Consider the following 18,898-nt stretch of genomic DNA (forward strand, 5'->3'; position numbering starts at 1 on the left):
CAGCTTCACAGGTGCACCGTCCCATCGATGGGCATTAAGCCAGGGACCTGTCTGCTAGCATTAGTTGGTGGATGTTAAAGATCCCAGGCCATCACCCTGAATAAATTACAAATTCCTGCTCTAACATACTGGGGGCACAGCATCAGCAGCACAGTCGTGCTCCTGAGAAAAGATTCAGACCAGCCGTGATATGCTGCACACAAATGATTCAATCAGACAAGTGTGTGATTTAAACAACAAGAGACAACCAACAATGCATCATCGCTTTGTTAATATTGCAACCTTTTTTCTGGAATTGTAGAATGCGATTAAGTATCCTGAAAGTTACTGCTTCATCTGTGAGATTGTACTGTATTTGGGGAAAAGGTACAAGAAGAAAGTGCTAATTTAAATGGACAGATGACCTAATGGAGAGAAGAGGAAGAAGGTATGGCACAGTAGTTTGTGGTGGGGAAAGGTTGAGATGAAGCAGAGGTGGGTAAAGGAGCCATTGCATAAACATGGGAAGAAAAGAGAGGAAAGCAGAGAGAAAGGAAGTAATGGGGGGGAAGGGGGACATGCATAGAGGTACAAATAACATGAATTCAAGAGGAGCTTCAAAATTTTGCTTTTGTATTTAATAGCTGATCCCAAAGATGGAAGAAGGAAATTGCTCCCAACTGCACTGAAGATATTGTTGCAGATATGAGGACTGTATTTTTTTGATTGTGTTGTATTGTGGTAAATTGGTGATGAATATTGCTTGAGTCTGCGCCTCCTGCCTCCGGAGCTGTGTAAAGGTCAAAAGGGCGTCCCATAATTAGTCCACAAGCATACACGTCAGCCAATCATAGAATACCCCTGTTCGATAGTTATATCTTATTCTGTGTTTTAGGGTAAGGCTGTGTCTCCCATTAATAGAAGTACTCCATTGCACCAAGTGAAAGAGGTAGATTCCCTTCATTCCCATTCCCAAAACCTCCATTCCCCCTTTTCGTCAATTGCCAACTGCATTTTGGGCGGTTTTCCCTTCATCCGCCATTGACCACGAGGCAGGGTTGGGGAAGAAAGGCGGGTCCCCACCTCGTCATAGAAGGGAGGAGTGAACCAGCCCTTGCCGACCAACCCAGAACGAGGGGTTGGCTTTAGAGGGCGGAGAGAGAACGTTTTGGGGAGGTTCGCAAAGGGTCAAGGGTGGGGCTTATATAACCCGAGGCAGAGGCCCCCGGAGAGAGTTGAGGAGGGAGGAGATCAGAAGACAGAAAGGCCTTGAGTTGGACTAAGCAAGAGAGGAAGTTGTTGGACTGGGTGGGACTAAGAAAGAGAGAGAAAGAGTCCTGAAGCTTGTGAGGGAAGGAGAGAGAACCCGTCACACCAACCCCCCACCAGCCGTGTTGGCTCCACCAAGCGTTCACCTCCACCAAAGCTCCACCAAGCTCCGCGTTGGCTCCACCAAGCGTTCACCTCCACCAAGGCTCCACCAAGCTCCGCGTTGGCTCCACCAAGCGTTCACCTCCACCAAGCGTTCACCTCCACCAAAGCTCCACCAAGCTCCGCGTTGGCTCCACCAAGCGTTCACCTCCAGCCATCCACCTCCTGCGATTCCTGTCATCATTCCCCGCGTGAGTCTGTCTTTTGTTTGTTCTGTCCTGGGTTAATTAAGACTGTAGGTAAGCTAGTATTTGCACTGTGTCACCTGCGTCTTATGTGTTGTGAATAAACGTGACTGCTTTCTTTTTGCTTATGTGTGTAAATAGTAAATAAATTTAGTAGTATTTCCAAACCTTTCTTTGCCTTCGTCTTCCTCTTTGCATTCGTCGTTTTAGTCTTTTCCCTCATTGAGCAGCCGCGGTGCGATCCGGCCAACGTTTGGGTGGAATCGGGTTCTAATCGGGCAATAACTGTTCGGTCGCGGTAATACCAACCGCTCGGTAAAATAACATCTTTAACCGCGTCCGCAACAATATTACATCATCGTATGTAATATATTCATTTTAAAAGAGACATCAAATATACTTCATGCTCTCATTTTACTCTTCTGATGCAACTAATCAGCTATCTTCATTTTAAAAATGACACAATTAAAATTAAGTTTTAAAGGAAAAAAAAAAGAAGTGCATCCAACCAAAAATAAGTAACAAGTACAGATACATTCAAAGTACATCGCCCCGATGCCAAATAAGTAAATAACATCTGCCAATGCTCGGGCATTGCCGGGCATCTTTGTCGCATGGGGATACTGCCGTGCAGCACTTAGAGGCGGTATTGGGAGGGAGAGGTGTACTGTACAATAACTGATTGATTAATTGCATAATTAAAATCAATAAACAGTAAAGGTAAAATAATTTCTTAATAAATTGGCTAATAGCATACCTCAACCACCAGTGTTTCATCCGAAGCTGTAACTTTTTGAAGATTAATTAAATAAGGCATTTATCGGGAAAAATTAAATAATTAATTGACTAATCAATGAATAAATGAATGGATTAATTGATTTGTATACTGAATCGAGGCTCGTGAAAGAGCTGACAACCGCGAGGGAATTTATTGATCAATAAATCAAAAATACCCTTTATAGCCAAATCACTTGGTCATTGTCGTGTCACTGTCATATCAGCTTCCCAGCTCAAAAGGTGCCTGAGATATCACCCAGATGAGAAAGAAAATAAATAAGTTCTTAATTAATCGATAATAATTAAGTAATTAATCAATTAATTGTTCAAACAAAAAAACAAAAAATAACATTTTTGCCAACGCATTTGCTCACTATTGTGCAATTGTGCTCAAATTTCAGTTTTCCTGGCTCAATGGATTGCCTGGTGTTGGCTTAGCAGTTAGGGTGCCGGCTTGGGATCCTGAGATCCTGGGTTTGAATCCCGGTCGATCGCTGAATTAACACCAGGGGGGTTGACTCAGCCTGTCATCCTTCCGAGGTCGGCAAATTGAGCACCAGTTCACTGGTAATTCCCTGTGTGTCGCAAGAGGCGACTAACAGGGTTGGCGGCAGGAAGGGCATCCGGCCATAAAAATTGCTTCAAAAAGGGGACCAAGTTGCCCGAAAAAAGCCAACCCCTGCTCTATGGGGAAAATGGCCTCTGGACGTGGTACTAAAGGTGGTTCCCAGCTCAATGGATGGCTGAGATATCACCAAGACAAACAAACAAGAAACCAGAGTGAAAACTGAGCACTCCCTTTCACCGCGTATCATCACCGGCCCCCTTCGGTGCCCGGCGATGACGTCATGCAGCACCTGGAGATGGAATAGGAAAGGAGTGGTGTATAACAAGATCTACCCTGCTAATCCAGTAATAAGCAGGCAAGGGCAGATTCTGTCTCAGGGGACGTTTCACCCACTTCCCAGTGAGTTTCCTCAGGCAAATAGATGCCAAGCCTCGGCACGCGGCTGCTATAACTTCCGGGGTGCGACGATTCATTTCCGGTCACGTGCCGGTAAGAGAGGTAATTTGAGGAGTGTTTTATAAAAATAGTGCCAACATTAGTAAACACAAACAAACGACAATAATTGCATCATCAATGCATGTAATATAAAGTCTGCGCTGCTCACTATCAGAGGCAATTAACGTTTTGTATTTCAACTTAAGGTCGGCCAAATAAAAGATTGACTTTGCTGGCCTTTCCTTCCGCCGCTGATGGTGCTGTGCAGTGGTGTTGAGGCCTGGTGGTTGCAGCATGGACAAACCTCCTCAAGCTGTTCCGGCCATTTGGCGTCAAGACAAAGCCAGGCGCGAGCAGGCTGCTCACACCAGGTTCTGCTGTCTCATCGTCTCCTATCTGTGCTTTGACCCCATATGAGAGTGCAAAGCCTGATAATTAAGTTTGTTGTTTGAACCTTGGGCTGATGCCATCTGGTCCAGTTGCAGAATCAGTCGAGGTTTGACAGAAACTTCTCCACCTTGTCAGGAGAGAAGGACACAGGGTCCAGGAGCAGTTGGGTTTGATTGGGTAAGGTGGGAACAGAGAGAGATGGGTTTGGGACACAAGATTTTGAGGCAAACACAGAGTTGAGGCATTCGGCTTTTTCACGTGCAGTGTCAGCTGTGTAGCCGTTTGAGGTAAGGGAGGGGATGGAAGAGGAACAAACACCAGAAACAGATTTGACCAGATGCCACCAGGATTTGGAGGAGGGAGACAGGTTTGAGAGATCAGGTTTGAGAGTTCAGTCTTGAGAGTAGAGAGATAGTGTTTCCTGGCTCTCCTGAGGGTAGACACACACTTGTTCCGAGCTTTTTGAAAGGAACTGAGATTGCCTTCAGTTGGATTAGCCTTCCAATAGGAAAAGGCAAGTTGTTTCATGGCAACTGCCTCACCACAAGATTCAGTGTACCATGGATGGGAGGAAGGGTATGACAAGGGAAGATGAGATGGAATAAATCTGTGCATGAGAGAGAGCAGTTTACTTTGGAAGAATTCCCAGGATGAGTTGATGTCAGAGGCAGTAGAGATGGGAGACCAGTCCAGATGATTGATGGCTGCTTGCAGACCGTGCCAGTCGGCCTGAGTGAAATGCCAGACTCGTCGACGCTGAGGAGGCTCTCTGAGAATGGCCAGTGAGATATCCACTTTAACAAGCAAATGATCAGAAGAACTGATTGTAGCAGAAGAAGAGCAGCAGACATTTGCAGGGAAGTTTGTTCAAAACAAAGTCTCGAAAAGAAGATGCTCCGTTGACTGAGATCCAGGTTGGGAAATTGACAGATTGTGTCAGTCCCAATGAGTCGCAGAAGTCCTTTGCTGAGATGCCATGGCTGGTGAGAGAGGAACCCACACCCAGCCATCTGGCATTAGGACAGATGAAGTCGCCACATATGAGGAAGACAGAGTTGGGATGAGTGAATAGAAGTTGGTCTATGTTGTCAGACAACGAGATGTAAATGGAGTCATCACTGTTTGGAGGACGGTACAACACGCATAAGAACAAAAGGTGGTAGCGGAGGGGAAGCCATATCCAGAGGTACTCCTGGGGGTGCGGTGGAGAGAGGGCAGTGCAAGGAGAGTGAGGAAAAGAGAGTTTTTGATAAAGATAGCAACCCCACCGGCCACCACCAGGACGAGGCTCAGGTCTATCATACCGGAGGAGGGAGTAACCATGAAGACATATTAAGGAATCAGAGACATCTTGAAGTAGGAAAGTTTCTGTTAAGCAGATTACGTCTGGTTTGTCAGAAGCAACCTGCATGTAGAGATCAATCAGGTTTGAGCAAAGGCCCCGGATGTTTGAGGTCCATACCCTTAAGGGAGAGCGAGGAGGAGCATCGGGTACATGACAGTGGACGGGAGGGGTAAGGTAAGATAAGGGGTGATAGGGGGAGGTAGGGGGAGCTGTTGATAGTGTGTCAGTGATTGCAGAAGAGCTCGCAGAAAGGGAAGTTTGAGGAGGACAAAAGGTTTGATGGTGATGGGATGAGGCACAGTGAGGTGTTGTTTGAGGGGGGGGGGGGCAGGGCAGAGCAAAGTAGAAGGTTGGAGGAGGTGGAGGTATGAGATGGAAGGGAGAGGAAGTGGGGAGGAGGCAGCTTTGAGGAGGAGGTGGGAGGGGGGAGAATTGGTGAAAAATGGTGGGGGGCGAGATTAAAAGGGGAGGGGTGGGGCGGGAGTTTTGAAGTGGAGGGGCAAGGGGGAATATTTGGAGGGGAAGTGCAAGGGCGAGTTTAGGAGGAGAGGGGCGAGGGTGAGTTTAGGAGGGGAGGGGCAAGGGAGGAGAATTGAAAGGGAGGGGTGAGGGGGGTGTATTGGAGGGGAGGCTGTAATATACCAGTGAATAAAACACTGCAGGGGAAAGTTTAAACATATTTGAATAATATTTAAACAAAACCGTGAAAAACAATCTGGGAAAAGTCCCTGAAGTGAGGGTGTGGATCTGAGAAAGAGGGAGAAAGGGTTGAATGAGTATGGTGGAAACTAGAATTGGAAAGGTGAGTATCGGATGGAGAGGTGGAAGAAATGGAGATAAAGTGGGTGGGGCGACACAACAGCACGTGGTCGTGGGCGGGTACCGCGAGGAGAGAGGAGAGAGAGGAAATAATAAATCTTTATTTTGGGGGGTAGGGGGGGATTTAAAACGTTAGACAAAGGGTAAAATGTTCGGGGGAGGTTGGGGGAGAAAAGAAAATCAAAGAAAAAAGCAATACAGCGAAGGAAAGAACTTACATTTACAAAATACCGACCGGGGAGGGGGGGGGGCTGGGGGTGGGAGGGAAGCCTTGCGGGACCAGGGCGCGCACTCGATACGAACAAAAATCGACTAATTACACACAAGTTTGCACAAATTACAGACCAAAACTAACTAGGAACACACAGTAACACATGCACAATAAAATAACCTGTGGAAATTTGACAAAGACACAAATGGGAAAATACTTAACTTTGATGATGCGAATGCATAATGGTTGCATAAAGCAAAAAGATTCTTAAAATAAAAGATCCCAAAAGATCACAACCTACGAGGCCTTTTTCAAGAGGTCAAGGGAGCTTGCTCCTCTGGGCTGGCACCTCCACTTCACATCCACATCTTCTGGATTCTGTAGAATCCAAAGTTCTCAATATTATTGGAATCTACCACAGTGAGGCCAAAGCACAAGGCTGTTGCTCTGAAAATGGAAAGACATCAGTTGCTTCTCAGTTCTTGTTTTTCCTTTTTTCCTGTTTGTTCTGCCTCACCTCTGATCCAGCTCCCCCCTCTCCTCTCTCAGCCTTCCAACACATTCTTCCAGTAATCCCCTCCAGGTTAAACTCCCAAAATCCAGCCTTACTGCACAGCTCCTCATTTTTGTCAATCTTTTCTCCTGTTTGTGGAACTGCCTTCCTGAGGCTGTTCAATTGCACTTTCCCCTCAAGACCTTCACGTTGGTGGTACACCACCACGTTACATCACCCTCCAGGCCGACTCATGATCATTTATATCCCCACTAATCCCAGGCCTCTTCCACTCCTCATTCCCTCACTCGTGTACAAACTGCTGCCCCACTCTCAGTTTGTTTCCTTTTTATTCTGTCACCTCACTCTTGGATAAGCCTACATTTTGTATTGATTTCATATCCAGAAACATGTTCACTTATCTCCAAAATAAAAGACAGAACAGCAAAAATGTACTCTTTATCAATGGAAGAACATTATCGACAAAATACGAATTATATCTCACATGATTTTGAATAGATCGACTGCTAAAGTGAGGAAGCAAGCTCATCAATCATTGGGTACTCATTATACCAACAACCCGGGCCGCTGGAAATTGTGTCATGGTTGAGGGAATATTGGGCAAGCACAATTTTAGACCTTTCCTCCAAATGCAAGACCAAGCGACATCGAGAAGATATCTAAAGATCATGGGATAACAGGTGCAAATTCATTCGTGCATAAGCAGCACCTGGCTGATGGTTTGCATGTTTGCACAATTTCTAAAGGTGTGGATATGCTGCTGATGCAGTGCTGCCACCCACCACCCTCTTTCCCCTTTCAGAGGTGGTCAGGGGAAGAATTTTGAATTTGGTCGTAGTATCAGCACAGAATGGCCTACACTTTTCAAAATGTACTGAAAGATCATTATTGCCCACCATCAAATGCTAGCGGGTGGAACAGCCTTAAGGGCAACATAGCATCCCCGCCAAAGAGTGGCACACTCATTCATGCAACATCCAGACTGTGCAGTACGAGCCCACCAGTTTATAGGTGGGCCAGGAATCAAACCTAGACTTGACAGCTCAAAGGAGACTTCGCAACCTATGCGCCATCCTGCGAGCCAATCAGGTTCATATGACAAGGTGCTTCAGGATGACAATGCCCTGTGTGACGAAACACTGGTTCTGATATCAACTGCAGATACTCTCAAGAGTCCATAATATTCTAAATGTTTGGATCGAGGACTGTGGCACAAGGTTCAGTTCTCTTTTCTCTGGTGAGTTCACGTTCTATTCCTGACACTTTAAATTTTGGATATGTTAATAAAAGAGCTCCCAAAGTCGATTAAACAGCACAGCATCCATCAAACTCTTCATCCCTTTGACCATCCATCCATCCACCCAGCCGCTCATTTGTCCACTGTGTTTGCTTACAACAGCAGCATTTTTAAAGGAAGGAAACTCGATGGTGGTATGGAATGATACACGGCCCTGATCTCACACATATCTTGGTATTTTTCTGCACTCCTAAAATTTCCCTCATTTATATATTTGGAGATTGTCACTTCTTCTCCAACAAATTGTTATTCTTGAAGATAATTTCTCATTCTTCTTTCCATCCCTCCCTCTTTCACTCCTTCCTCTCCTCCTCGCCACCCCACTTCTCCTCCTCTGCCAGTTTCTTTTCGGGCAGTGGCATTTCAGATCATTACTCCTCATCAACATCGGAAATTTAAGTAACCTGGTTTCCAACCTCGCTGGTAATTGCATTCATGTGCTGACATGTCCAACCTTTCTCCAGGGGCCTTCGCACATTATAAGAAGGCATTGACAGGGAGAAGTGGTAAAGGCAGAGGGATGTTGGTCAGCAGGGGGTGATGAGCAAAGGCGAGGAATGAAAGAATTTGGGGATGGGGGATAAAGGGACGAGGGCCATCAAGAATGACGATATGCCTATCGATATGTGATATGCGATATGATATGCCCCTTTTTGACAAGATATTCTTTTAAAAAGAAAAAAAGAATGATATCCTTTAAAAACAAAGAAAAAAGAATGATGTTCTTTAAAAAAAGAAAAAGAATGATGTTCTTTAAAAAAAGAAAAAGAAAAAAAGAATATTCTTTAAAAAAGGAAAAAAGAATGATATTCTTTAAAAAAGAAAAGAAAAAAAAGAACGATATTCTTTAAAAAAGAAAAAAAGAATGATATTCTTTAAAAAAGAAAGGGAAAAAAAAGAATGATATTCTTTAAAAAAGAAAAAAAGAATATTCTTTAAAGAAAAAGAAAAAAAAGAATGATATTCTTTAAAAAAAGAAAAAAGAAAAAAAGAATGAATATTCTTTAAAAAAAGAAAAAAGAAAAAAAAAGAATGATATTCTTTAAAAAAAAGAAAGAAAAAAAAGAATGATATTCTTTTTAAAAAGGAAAAGAAAAAAAGAATGATATTCTTTAAAAAAAGAAAAAGAAAAAAAAGAATGATATTCTTTAAAAAAAGAAAAAAAGAAAAAAAAAGAATAATATTCTTTAAAAAAGAAAATAGAAAAAAAAACTTTGCATTTCTCTGTTGTTTCCCAATTCTATATCCATACACTTTGAGAGGCTGGGGGGAATGAGATATCTATTAGTGGCTGATTATTATCGACAGCTTAACAATATTTTAAGCCTGGTAAGGTGTTAACTTCGGATTTTAATCAAAAGGGCCGTGAGCATTACACACAAGACAGCCACTGCTGATGAAGTTTTACGGCTCTCTCAATCAAAGAGATAAATGCAGGGCAGAAAAGGGAAAATTAAAACTTTCAGATATATAGCACGGAGTTCTCCAGGAAAGTCAACCACGCACGAATGCACACACATTGGGGCTACTTTTTCCAGCCAAATCTTTTGATGTTTTTTTTAGATTAAAGTGTTTTAGGCCCCCCCTCTGACAATATGGTTAATCGTTCTGACAAAATAAAAAATGTTAATCGTTCTCTTAGAAGATGCATGCTCTGTCCCTCCCTTCCTCCCCACTACCCTCCCCCCAACCCCCTACACCACAGCTCACTTCACCCACCACCCCTCACTTCCCCCTGGTCGCCGTCCCTGCCACACCCACCGTCCTCTGTCCCATCATTGCAGAAAAAAGTCAATTTTCCAGTTTTGGTTCGATAACCCAGGTAACTCGCTTTCCTTTCTTCTTTCCGTCGCCCGCTATCTGTGGTCCAACAGCCTGGGTAACTCTAAAATGCAGTTTCACACTTCTTGATAATGAGAGCATCCTTCAACGATCAGACAAATATTTCCGAGCAACAATAATAAAACAAACCGGTGAACCAGAAAACGAATGAAAGTAAAATTCCAATTATTACAGTGAGGAACAACAAAAGGTCATCTGAAGGTAAGGCAGCACTCGGTGGGAGTCTTCAGCAACGGTTTGCCAGTTACAAACAGTACCTACAACACAGCAGGAATTTTATGAACACCCACCATCACTTCAGTCAGAGACGACTATTTGGCCTCAAGTGTATTGAGCTCAGTTGTTATTAGTTTATGGAAACTGGAACACCTGTGAGGATAAAATAATGTGACAAAATACAGCACATATACAAAAATGGAACTTGTGCAAAATGAACATGCCAGAGTAAATCAAAGGCAAAAGATGCTTTGGAATAACAAACGCAGTGGTGCCACGGTTCATACTCGCACCAGGAAATGGTGAATATATCCATCTGGTCTCGTTTCAGGTTACTAACTTTGTGTATTTACCGGTGAATAAGGCAGGAGACTGATGAGAGCAGCGAATTAACCAACATGCGCCGACAGTTATCGAACATTATATTTGAAAAGAGATTATTTTTCGCTACTTCAAACGAGATGTGAGGAGCAAGGTGGGTGGGGTTTGGGGGAGGAGGGGGTGGAGTGGTTGGAGAAGCTAATTTTTTTTTTCCCCACTTTTGAAAAGTTTCAGAGCAAAAAACAAGACTTGTATTCCAAATGGTATTCCAGCCAAATCCCAACAGCAAGACCACACGGAACACGCACGCAAGTAATAATAACAGAGGTCAGAATACCTCCCCGCTATGGCCACGGATCGTTAGGGACAGAGGGACTTGTTGAGAGTGAGAGAAATCACCGAAAATCCGTCAAGATCGGCAGCTTCGATGGGTCAGCTGACCCACAAAGACCTGATGCTACTGTAGTTTCCACATGAGAGTTACAAAACGGGCTTGAACGTTTTAATCCCTCTGACAAAATACTTAAAAACAAACTGATGAAAGTACAGAATCCTTAGCACTCACCTTGGATTAATAAAAACGAACAAGGATATTGACAAAAGATACGGCGAAAGGAGCAAATTAAAAACAATAACTTTTGCAGCCCCTCGTGGATTTAAACCATGCATGCGACAAAAATGAGGTTTGCAAGTGGTAATAATGTTCAGCTCGTACTAATGTTCAATTACCAAATTGAATATTGAGGAACGGCCCAGATTAGCGTGTACGTACTTATCCTCGGGAAAACGGCGGCCAACCAACACAGAGCAGTGGTCCCGTGGCAGGCACGCGGCAAGCAACGGCACCGTGCGCAACACGCGGCTCTCCTGGTAAAGCACAAGGAAGAGAAGAGAGAGTCAAAACGAAGTTATATGATGCAGAAAATGTCGTTAATATAAAGGAAACACAGCAATGATGATACAATGTGAAAAAAAATTAACATCCAATTTAAGGGCGCCAATAGGAGACTTGGAGGATGTGCAGGTGAGGTCACCTCGGCAGGGTGCTGAAGGATGTAGATGTGAGATGAAACGGTGAGCGGCTTAGCGGGCAGGAACGGACAGAGGCAGACTTTAAGTGGACGTCTGGAACACAGGGTCATCATATTCACAGGTGTGTATACAACTCAAGCTTACACTGGAACATTAATACGGGTAATGAATGAATAAAATGAATGAATGAATGAATTTTCATTCATCATGGTAGATTTAGCACTTGAGATGAAATCCTCGCCTCGTGCAATTGCCACCGCATCAGGGTTCGATTCCTGATCAGACAATAAACTGTTAAGTACTGTAGCCTTAAGGGTGCTGCATCATAGAGTATGCCATCCTACCAGTGGGGGCAATGAACTGAGAGCACTCACTCACGGTTGAACAAAGATTCCAAGGTTTCTTTTGAAAAGAGTAGGCCATTTTGTGCCAGCAAATTGGTCAATTTCCAAATTCCTGCTGCTCCAAATCATACTGCCTCAGTAATGATGTAACCAGCAGACCAAATTAAGAGCTGAATCCTGCTCAAAGATGCATTCATGACATGCACTGTGCATGGCAAAGCAAAGGAATGAAGCAGAAGAGTATAAAAATACATGAAAAGGTTCATCAAATATTTATCACAAGACAAAAAAGTGAGAATGAAGCAATTGTGGGTACATGCCAAAATTGGTCAAAAGAAGATGCAATGGTGCTTCTTAGGTGAGACACATCAACTTTATACATGTCAATCATATCTACAGAAAGCCATGTGAAGAAGCTAAACTTAAAAAGCAGGAGCGTACATGTGTGTATAAATTATATAACCTTATTTACCATAGATACACCGTAAAAACTGGTTTCGTCGCTTTCAAGCGATGTTATGCAGCTTTCTTCGGCTTGAAGAGCATGGGAGTAGTCTATTTATTTATTTAATCCCAGCCATCTGGGGTAAATGATTAGGTGAAAGCTGATTGGTTATTCCCTCCATTCATATGTGAGATGTGGGTGGGTCTTTGTTTTTCATATATACACATAGTGTACGTATATATAAATATAATCGAGATCAGACCCCATTACTGTCGTGGGTACCAGGAAGCAAGTGCAACATAAGCTATTGCTGCATGCATCCTGACCAACAGCGATTGCCAGCCACACACTAACCTGTCTGTAGTGCACAAAATAGCAGCAGCCAGGAAGTTTAAATAAAAAATAGCCCCGTGGGGGACTGACGATTATCACCCTGCGCTCGCGAAGTGAAAAGCGGGGTTAAACATTCAGTTGCATACGTGTGCCGTACGTGTCTGCATTTTAAAAATTCATTTTCTTGGCAACCGTTGGTCCGATTGGGACAAAATTTTACCATAGAAGTGCCTCCGCCTGTAAAAATTTTTATTCATAACTAGTTGAATGCACCCGGCGTTGCCCGGGTTCTTTTTGAATTAATTTAATCTTCTGCACTAAAAAAAGGAACAAAATGCGGCCTTGCGAAGCTTGACTATCCGGCCGCGGCCTCATTTACTACTATAATTCAGCTTTTACTTGCGGCCGTAGAAGATTGACTACTATAATTCAGCTCAGCTTTTAATGGCGAAATGGGCCCAGCCCGGCCGAGGCGGCCTCGACCGACCTCACCACCTCGCCTATAACCTTCCCAGGGCCCGTCCTGACATTTTTTGTTTCAGAGGTTTCCTCCTATCTTTCACCGTTCAGGAGATTAGCGCGTGCAGACAAACAAACAAACAAACAAAAACATATATATATATATATGTATATATATATATACAGTGGAACCTTGAACTTAGGAGTTTAATTCGTTCTGTGACCGAGCTCGTAACTCAATTTGCTCGTTTCTCAAATCAAATTTCCCCATTGAAATGCATTGAAATGCTATTAATCCGTTCCAGCCCGCCAAAAACCACACCAATTTTTAAAAAAATATACAGTATATATAAAAATATCTCGCGCTTTATATTTCACCTGTATGCAGCATACAAGTTGGCAGGATGGCCTGGACTGGAGGTACGCACACTTGACTCTAAAGTCTAAACTGTCCAGCCTGGGTTTGAATCCCGACTCAGCTATAACCTGTCATGGGTGAATCACAGGCAGGGTGATTCATCAATGTGTGTACCGCTAAACTGGGCGCCCCGTTTGCGTCCCATTAGTTGTTGGATGTTAAGGATCTCACCGTGTTTTCCACAAAGAGAAGGCGAGCTATCGCCGGCACTCTGAACAAGTTGTGGCCTGGCATGCTCTTCTCCTCTGCCGTTATATACGTCCTCCTCGGCACCTCGCTCATGTTTTTCGACGATTGCGTGTTTTATATCCAAGCACAAGTTTTATATAAAACACGATGATTGCGTGTTTTATATCCACAAGTTGTGGCCTGGCATGCTCTTCTCCTCTGCCGTTATATACGTCCTCCTCGACACCTCGCTCATGTTTTTCGACGATTGCGTGTTTTATATCCAAGCACATCATCCTCTTCTTCTTCTCAGTACCGTGTTTTCCACAAAGAGAAGGCGAGCTATCGCCGGCATTCTGAACAAGTTGTGGCCTGGCATGCTCTTCTCCTCTGCCGTTATATACGTCCTCCTCGGCACCTCGCTCATGTTTTTCGACGATTGCGTGTTTTATATCCAAGCACAAGTTTTATATAAAACACGACGATTGCGTGTTTTATATCCACAAGTTGTGGCCTGGCATGCTCTTCTCCTCTGCCGTTATATACGTCCTCCTCGACACCTCGCTCATGTTTTTCGACGATTGCGTGTTTTATATCCAAGCACATCATCCTCTTCTTCTTCTCAGCACTGCACTTGCCACTCACTTTCTTAGGCCCCATGGTTAAAACTAAGAAATTTTCCGAAATAACCAAAATGCGAAAACAAAAATGCAGCGCTATACGACAGAGATACGTACTGTACTTGCACGGCAAGATAACCACGTGACCAGAACCCACCTGGCGGCGTAAACTCGAAATAACCAAAATGCGAAAACAAAAATGCAGCGCTATACGACAGAGATACGTACTGTACTTGCACGGCAAGATAACCACGTGACCAGAACCCACCTGGCGGCGTAAACTCGAAATAACCAAAATGCGAAAACAAAAATGCAGCGCTATACGACAGAGATACTGTACTTGCACGGCAAGATAACCACGTGACCGGGTGGCGAAAGCTCGTAACTCGGATCTCGGCTCGCATCTCAAAGCAATAAACCGCCCGAGCGACGGCTCGTATCTCGAAAAACTCGTAAGTTGGGGCACTCGTAAGTCAAGGTTCCACTGTATATATATATATATATATATATATATATATATATATATATATATATATATATATATATATAGATATATGTATATATATATATATGTATGTATATATATATATATATATATATATATATATATATATATATATATATATATATATATATATATATATATATATATATATAGGGTTAGGGTTAGGGTTAGGGTTATATATATACAGTGATCCCTCGTTTATCGCGGGGGTTACGTTCCAGAACCCCCCGTGATAGGTGAAAATCCACGAAGTAGAAACCATATATTAATTTTATTATTTTTATATATTTTAAGCCTTTAAAAACCCTCCCCATACTCTTATAAACCTTTCCCACGCTCTTATAAACCCTTTCTACACTCTTAAACACACTTTTGAGACCCATCCTTATGTATTAGAAAAATATTTGTACGTGTATATATAGCTGTACAGTATATTTGAAAATACTGTAATAGATACTGGGTAAGTATATCAATAATAGTTTTTACTGTACTGCACAGCAAAGAAGAGCATTACAGCTCTTCTGAAGGCGCCACTTCAGCAGGCGCCTCGTCAGGTTGTGCAGTATCTTCGTCGTCGTCCAGAACTTCTTTTCGTGCTTAAGACGTAGGCGTGTCTTCTTTCTTTTTTCGGGTGAGGAACATAGTGATGGGCAGTTGCTGGCGCTGCCTTTTCTTCTGGGCGAGGAGGTTTTTATAGACTTCAATGCCTCCGTCGATTACATTTCTGAACTTAAACGAACGAATCATCTGGGGGTCCCATTCTTCAGCCCTTTCCTTAAGTTATTTTGCCATTCTCACTAGGGTTGCGAGGCGTTCCAGTGATAGGCCTTCTTCTTCTTCATCCCCTGGACCCTCTTCTTCCTCTTCTTCTTCCTCACTTGCTGACTTCGTCATCTCCGCCAGGTCTTCGTCCGTTAACGGATCTGAGTGGGTCTCGAGCAGCTCCTCAACATCATCGGGAGTCATATCGTTGAAGCCATCTCCTCCTAGTAATTTTGCCAGCTTCACTGCCTTATCTACTGCAGAGTGGTGGACTTCGTCAGGAGAGAAACCCTTGTACACGTAATCGTGGACTACTTCTGGCCACAATTTTTTCCAGCAGGCATTCAAAGTTTCTGTCTTCATCTCCTTTATGGCCATCTGAATATTTGGCAGACACGTTGCAATGGTGTACTCACGCCAGTACGCCTTCAGCGAGAAGTTTTCGTCCGAGTCCATAGCCTCGACCAGGTGCTGCAGGGTGTTTCGCGTATAAAGTGCCTTAAATGCGCGAATGACGCCTTGATCCATGGGCTGTATCAGCGATGTGGTGTTTGGCGGTAAGAACTCTCTTTGTACGCCATCATACGACAGGTCGAGCGCGTGACCTCCTGCAAAATCTAAAAAAATAAAAATACCTATAGGCCGCAGAATCCCGCGATATAATGAAAAATCCGATATATAATTTTACATATACTAGCGAGAAAAACCCGCGATGTACCGAAGCCGCGAAAAGTGAAGTGCGATATAGCGAGGGATGACAATATATATATATATATATATCCTAGCTTTTCTGCTTTCCTTTCTTCTTCTGCTCTTTCCTTTTCTGCTTTCCTTTCTTCTTCTTTTAACCTTTCCTGGAGTTCTCGTTCCACTCTCCTTTCCTCTGCTTGTTTCTCTTCTCTCCTCTCTTCTGCTTCTCCTCTCTTCTGGTCGGACACTCAGGGACCTCTTGGTAAAAGCAAAGCACCCACAGCCCCACAACAAAGAAACTAGGATCCCTGGCTTCTATAAATGCACAGCAAACAAATGCATTATTCACAAGCATTTACTAGAAGGAAACAAATTCTGTAGTTCTAGCACTGGACAAAAATTCCCCATCACCTCCTATATGAACTGCAAATCTACATGGGTCATATACCTAATCACTTGCCAAAAGTGCACCAAACAATATGTTGGAAAAACTGAAAATACACTCTACACACGATTTAATAACACCTGGTCAGAAATCAATAACTTCCACACCAGTCAGGGCAAATCTCTACCTTACACGATACACTTTAATCAACCGGATCACTCTATAAATGACATTCAGATCTCTGCCATTGAATCAATCACAAATCGATCACACACCACGATTCTGAAACGTGAGTCCTTTTGGATACACAAACTTCGGACAAAAGTCCCTCATGGCATAAATTTTGATGACTAAAGCATGTTCCCACATCAACCCAATCAAATTGTTAACCGTAACCCATTCATTCATTCATTAATCATTCATCATTCATTCATTCATTCTACCTTTAAATGTCATTTATATAAATATATAAATATATTATATGAATATAAATGGGATATGAATATATGCTTGTGTGTTTATGTATGTATATCTCTATATTTGTATATGCACGTGCACCCTAACTAACGCAAACGGTCACTTCCGTTGAACTTGGGGCTGGTGAGTGAACTTTGGCGTGGCTCTTCCTTCTGTATGCATTTTATACACACATCACACATCTCACACACATATCACCATACATACTTGACTGATATACATGCCTGCTGTTTTTGTAGACTCAGAAGAAGACCTTTGTTGGTCGAAAGCTTGTCGACAATTAAAGATCGACGTCCTGAAGCTACGTCCGCGTCTTATTTAATCTAACGATTATTTATTCAATACAAATGAGACGCCCTGCTCGTACTTTGGAGTTTCTACTATTTCTTACAGTTATATATATATATATATTGTTACAGGTCGCGGACAGATGTTATAGACCGAGCGGTGGTGTAAGACCGCGACCTAACAAAACTCACCCGATTCACCCAGAACTTTGGCCGTATCGCACCGTAGCTGCTCAATGAGGGAAAAGACAAAAACGACGCAATGCAAGAGGAAAAAGGAATTAAAACGAGAAGACGTACAGACGAGTAATGGGGTTTATTATTTACACACACAAGCAAAAAGGAGCAATTAAGTTTATTTACAACACATAAGACGCAGGTGACACAGTGCAAATACTAGCTTATCTACAGGCTTAACTTATCCCAGGACAGAACAAACAAAAGACACTGACTCACGCGGGGAATTGCAGGAATCGCAGGATGTGGAGGGCTGGAGGGAGAGGGAGGTCCAAAGGGGGGTCATGCAGCACGATCGGCGCGTTTAGCAGCCGCCGTTCCTTTTCGGCCCTGCTCCAAACCGCCGCCCAGGCCCCAAGCGGCTGCCGGGTGTCGCTGCTGCTGCCGCCTCCACTTGCCTTGCCAGGCCTTGTCCCACTCGTCTAAACCCTCAACCTCAACTCTTTCTTGGTCCCTCACTCTTTACCACCACTCTCTTGACGACCAACTCAGACCAACTCAGACCTCTCTCACCAAGACCAACCCTTTGTGACCAACCGACTCAGACCCTCTACTGGCAACCAACTCAGAGTGCATCTCTCACCAACTCCTCCTGACCACTTCCGTTTTTGCGCCTTTTATAGCGCCTCCAGCGATTACGCCCCCGGCGTTTTGGACACGCCCATCGGGGTGCTCACCTCGGCCCTGGTTGGTCGCGCGACCCTCGGGCTCCGCCTTGGATGACGACGGGCGGGCACGCCCCTCCTCCCCTCTGACGAGGTGGAGACACGCCTTTCTTCTCCGACTCAAAGCACAGGGTCAATGGCGGTTATTGGAGGGGAGGTGATTGGGAATCGAGGGCTCAGCAGTGACGAGAGGGGATGTAATATGGAAATGGAGGTTTTGGGGATGGGAAGGAAAGGGAATCTATTCTCTTTCACTGGTGCAATGGAGTATTTCAATTAATGGAAGACACAGCCTTACACTAATACACATAATAAGGATATAACTGTCAAAAAAAGATATATCGTGTCCTGCATGTATGTTTTATGGACTAACTACGGAAACGCCCTTTGACCTTTATACAACCACAAACGGAGGGAGGAGGGGTGATATTTTACAACAACCTTTTACAACAACATTTTACCACAACAACAAAATAAAAAAAACATTCTCATATCCACAACACTGCACCCTCCTCCCCTTAGGCACGTCCCGGGCCTATTACTTTTACCTTAGTGTGGCACGTAGGTGTAGTTCCCTCTACTTTTAACCTGACCCTGAGTGCGACAGTTTTAAAACATAAATAAATGTGTCCCGCTGCTCCATTGCACCCTGCCTAACAGACTTACGCCCACAGTTAACCGAATTGCGGAATGGTCTTCAAACTATACACTGACGGTGGGAAGCATTATTTACAATGACGC

The 18,898-nt window shown here is 43.7% G+C and overlaps 1 protein-coding gene across 1 annotated transcript in view; it reads right to left on the reverse strand.

Moving 5' to 3' along the window:
- Positions 1-18,898, reverse strand: part of DTWD2 (DTW motif tRNA-uridine aminocarboxypropyltransferase 2) — an 89,529-nt gene that overhangs the window by 22,063 nt on the left and 48,568 nt on the right. The window contains exons 2-3 of the mRNA XM_068121969.2: positions 11,365-11,455; positions 11,103-11,197 (exon numbers count right to left, since the gene is read on the reverse strand). Coding sequence (XP_067978070.1) covers positions 11,103-11,197; positions 11,365-11,455 — 186 coding nt within the window. The remainder of the gene's footprint in view (positions 1-11,102; positions 11,198-11,364; positions 11,456-18,898) is intronic.

This window comes from Myxine glutinosa, chromosome 7, assembly GCF_964187855.1.
Source record: "Myxine glutinosa chromosome 7, kmMyxGlut1.1, whole genome shotgun sequence".
Taxonomy (NCBI): Eukaryota; Metazoa; Chordata; class Myxini; order Myxiniformes; family Myxinidae; genus Myxine; species Myxine glutinosa.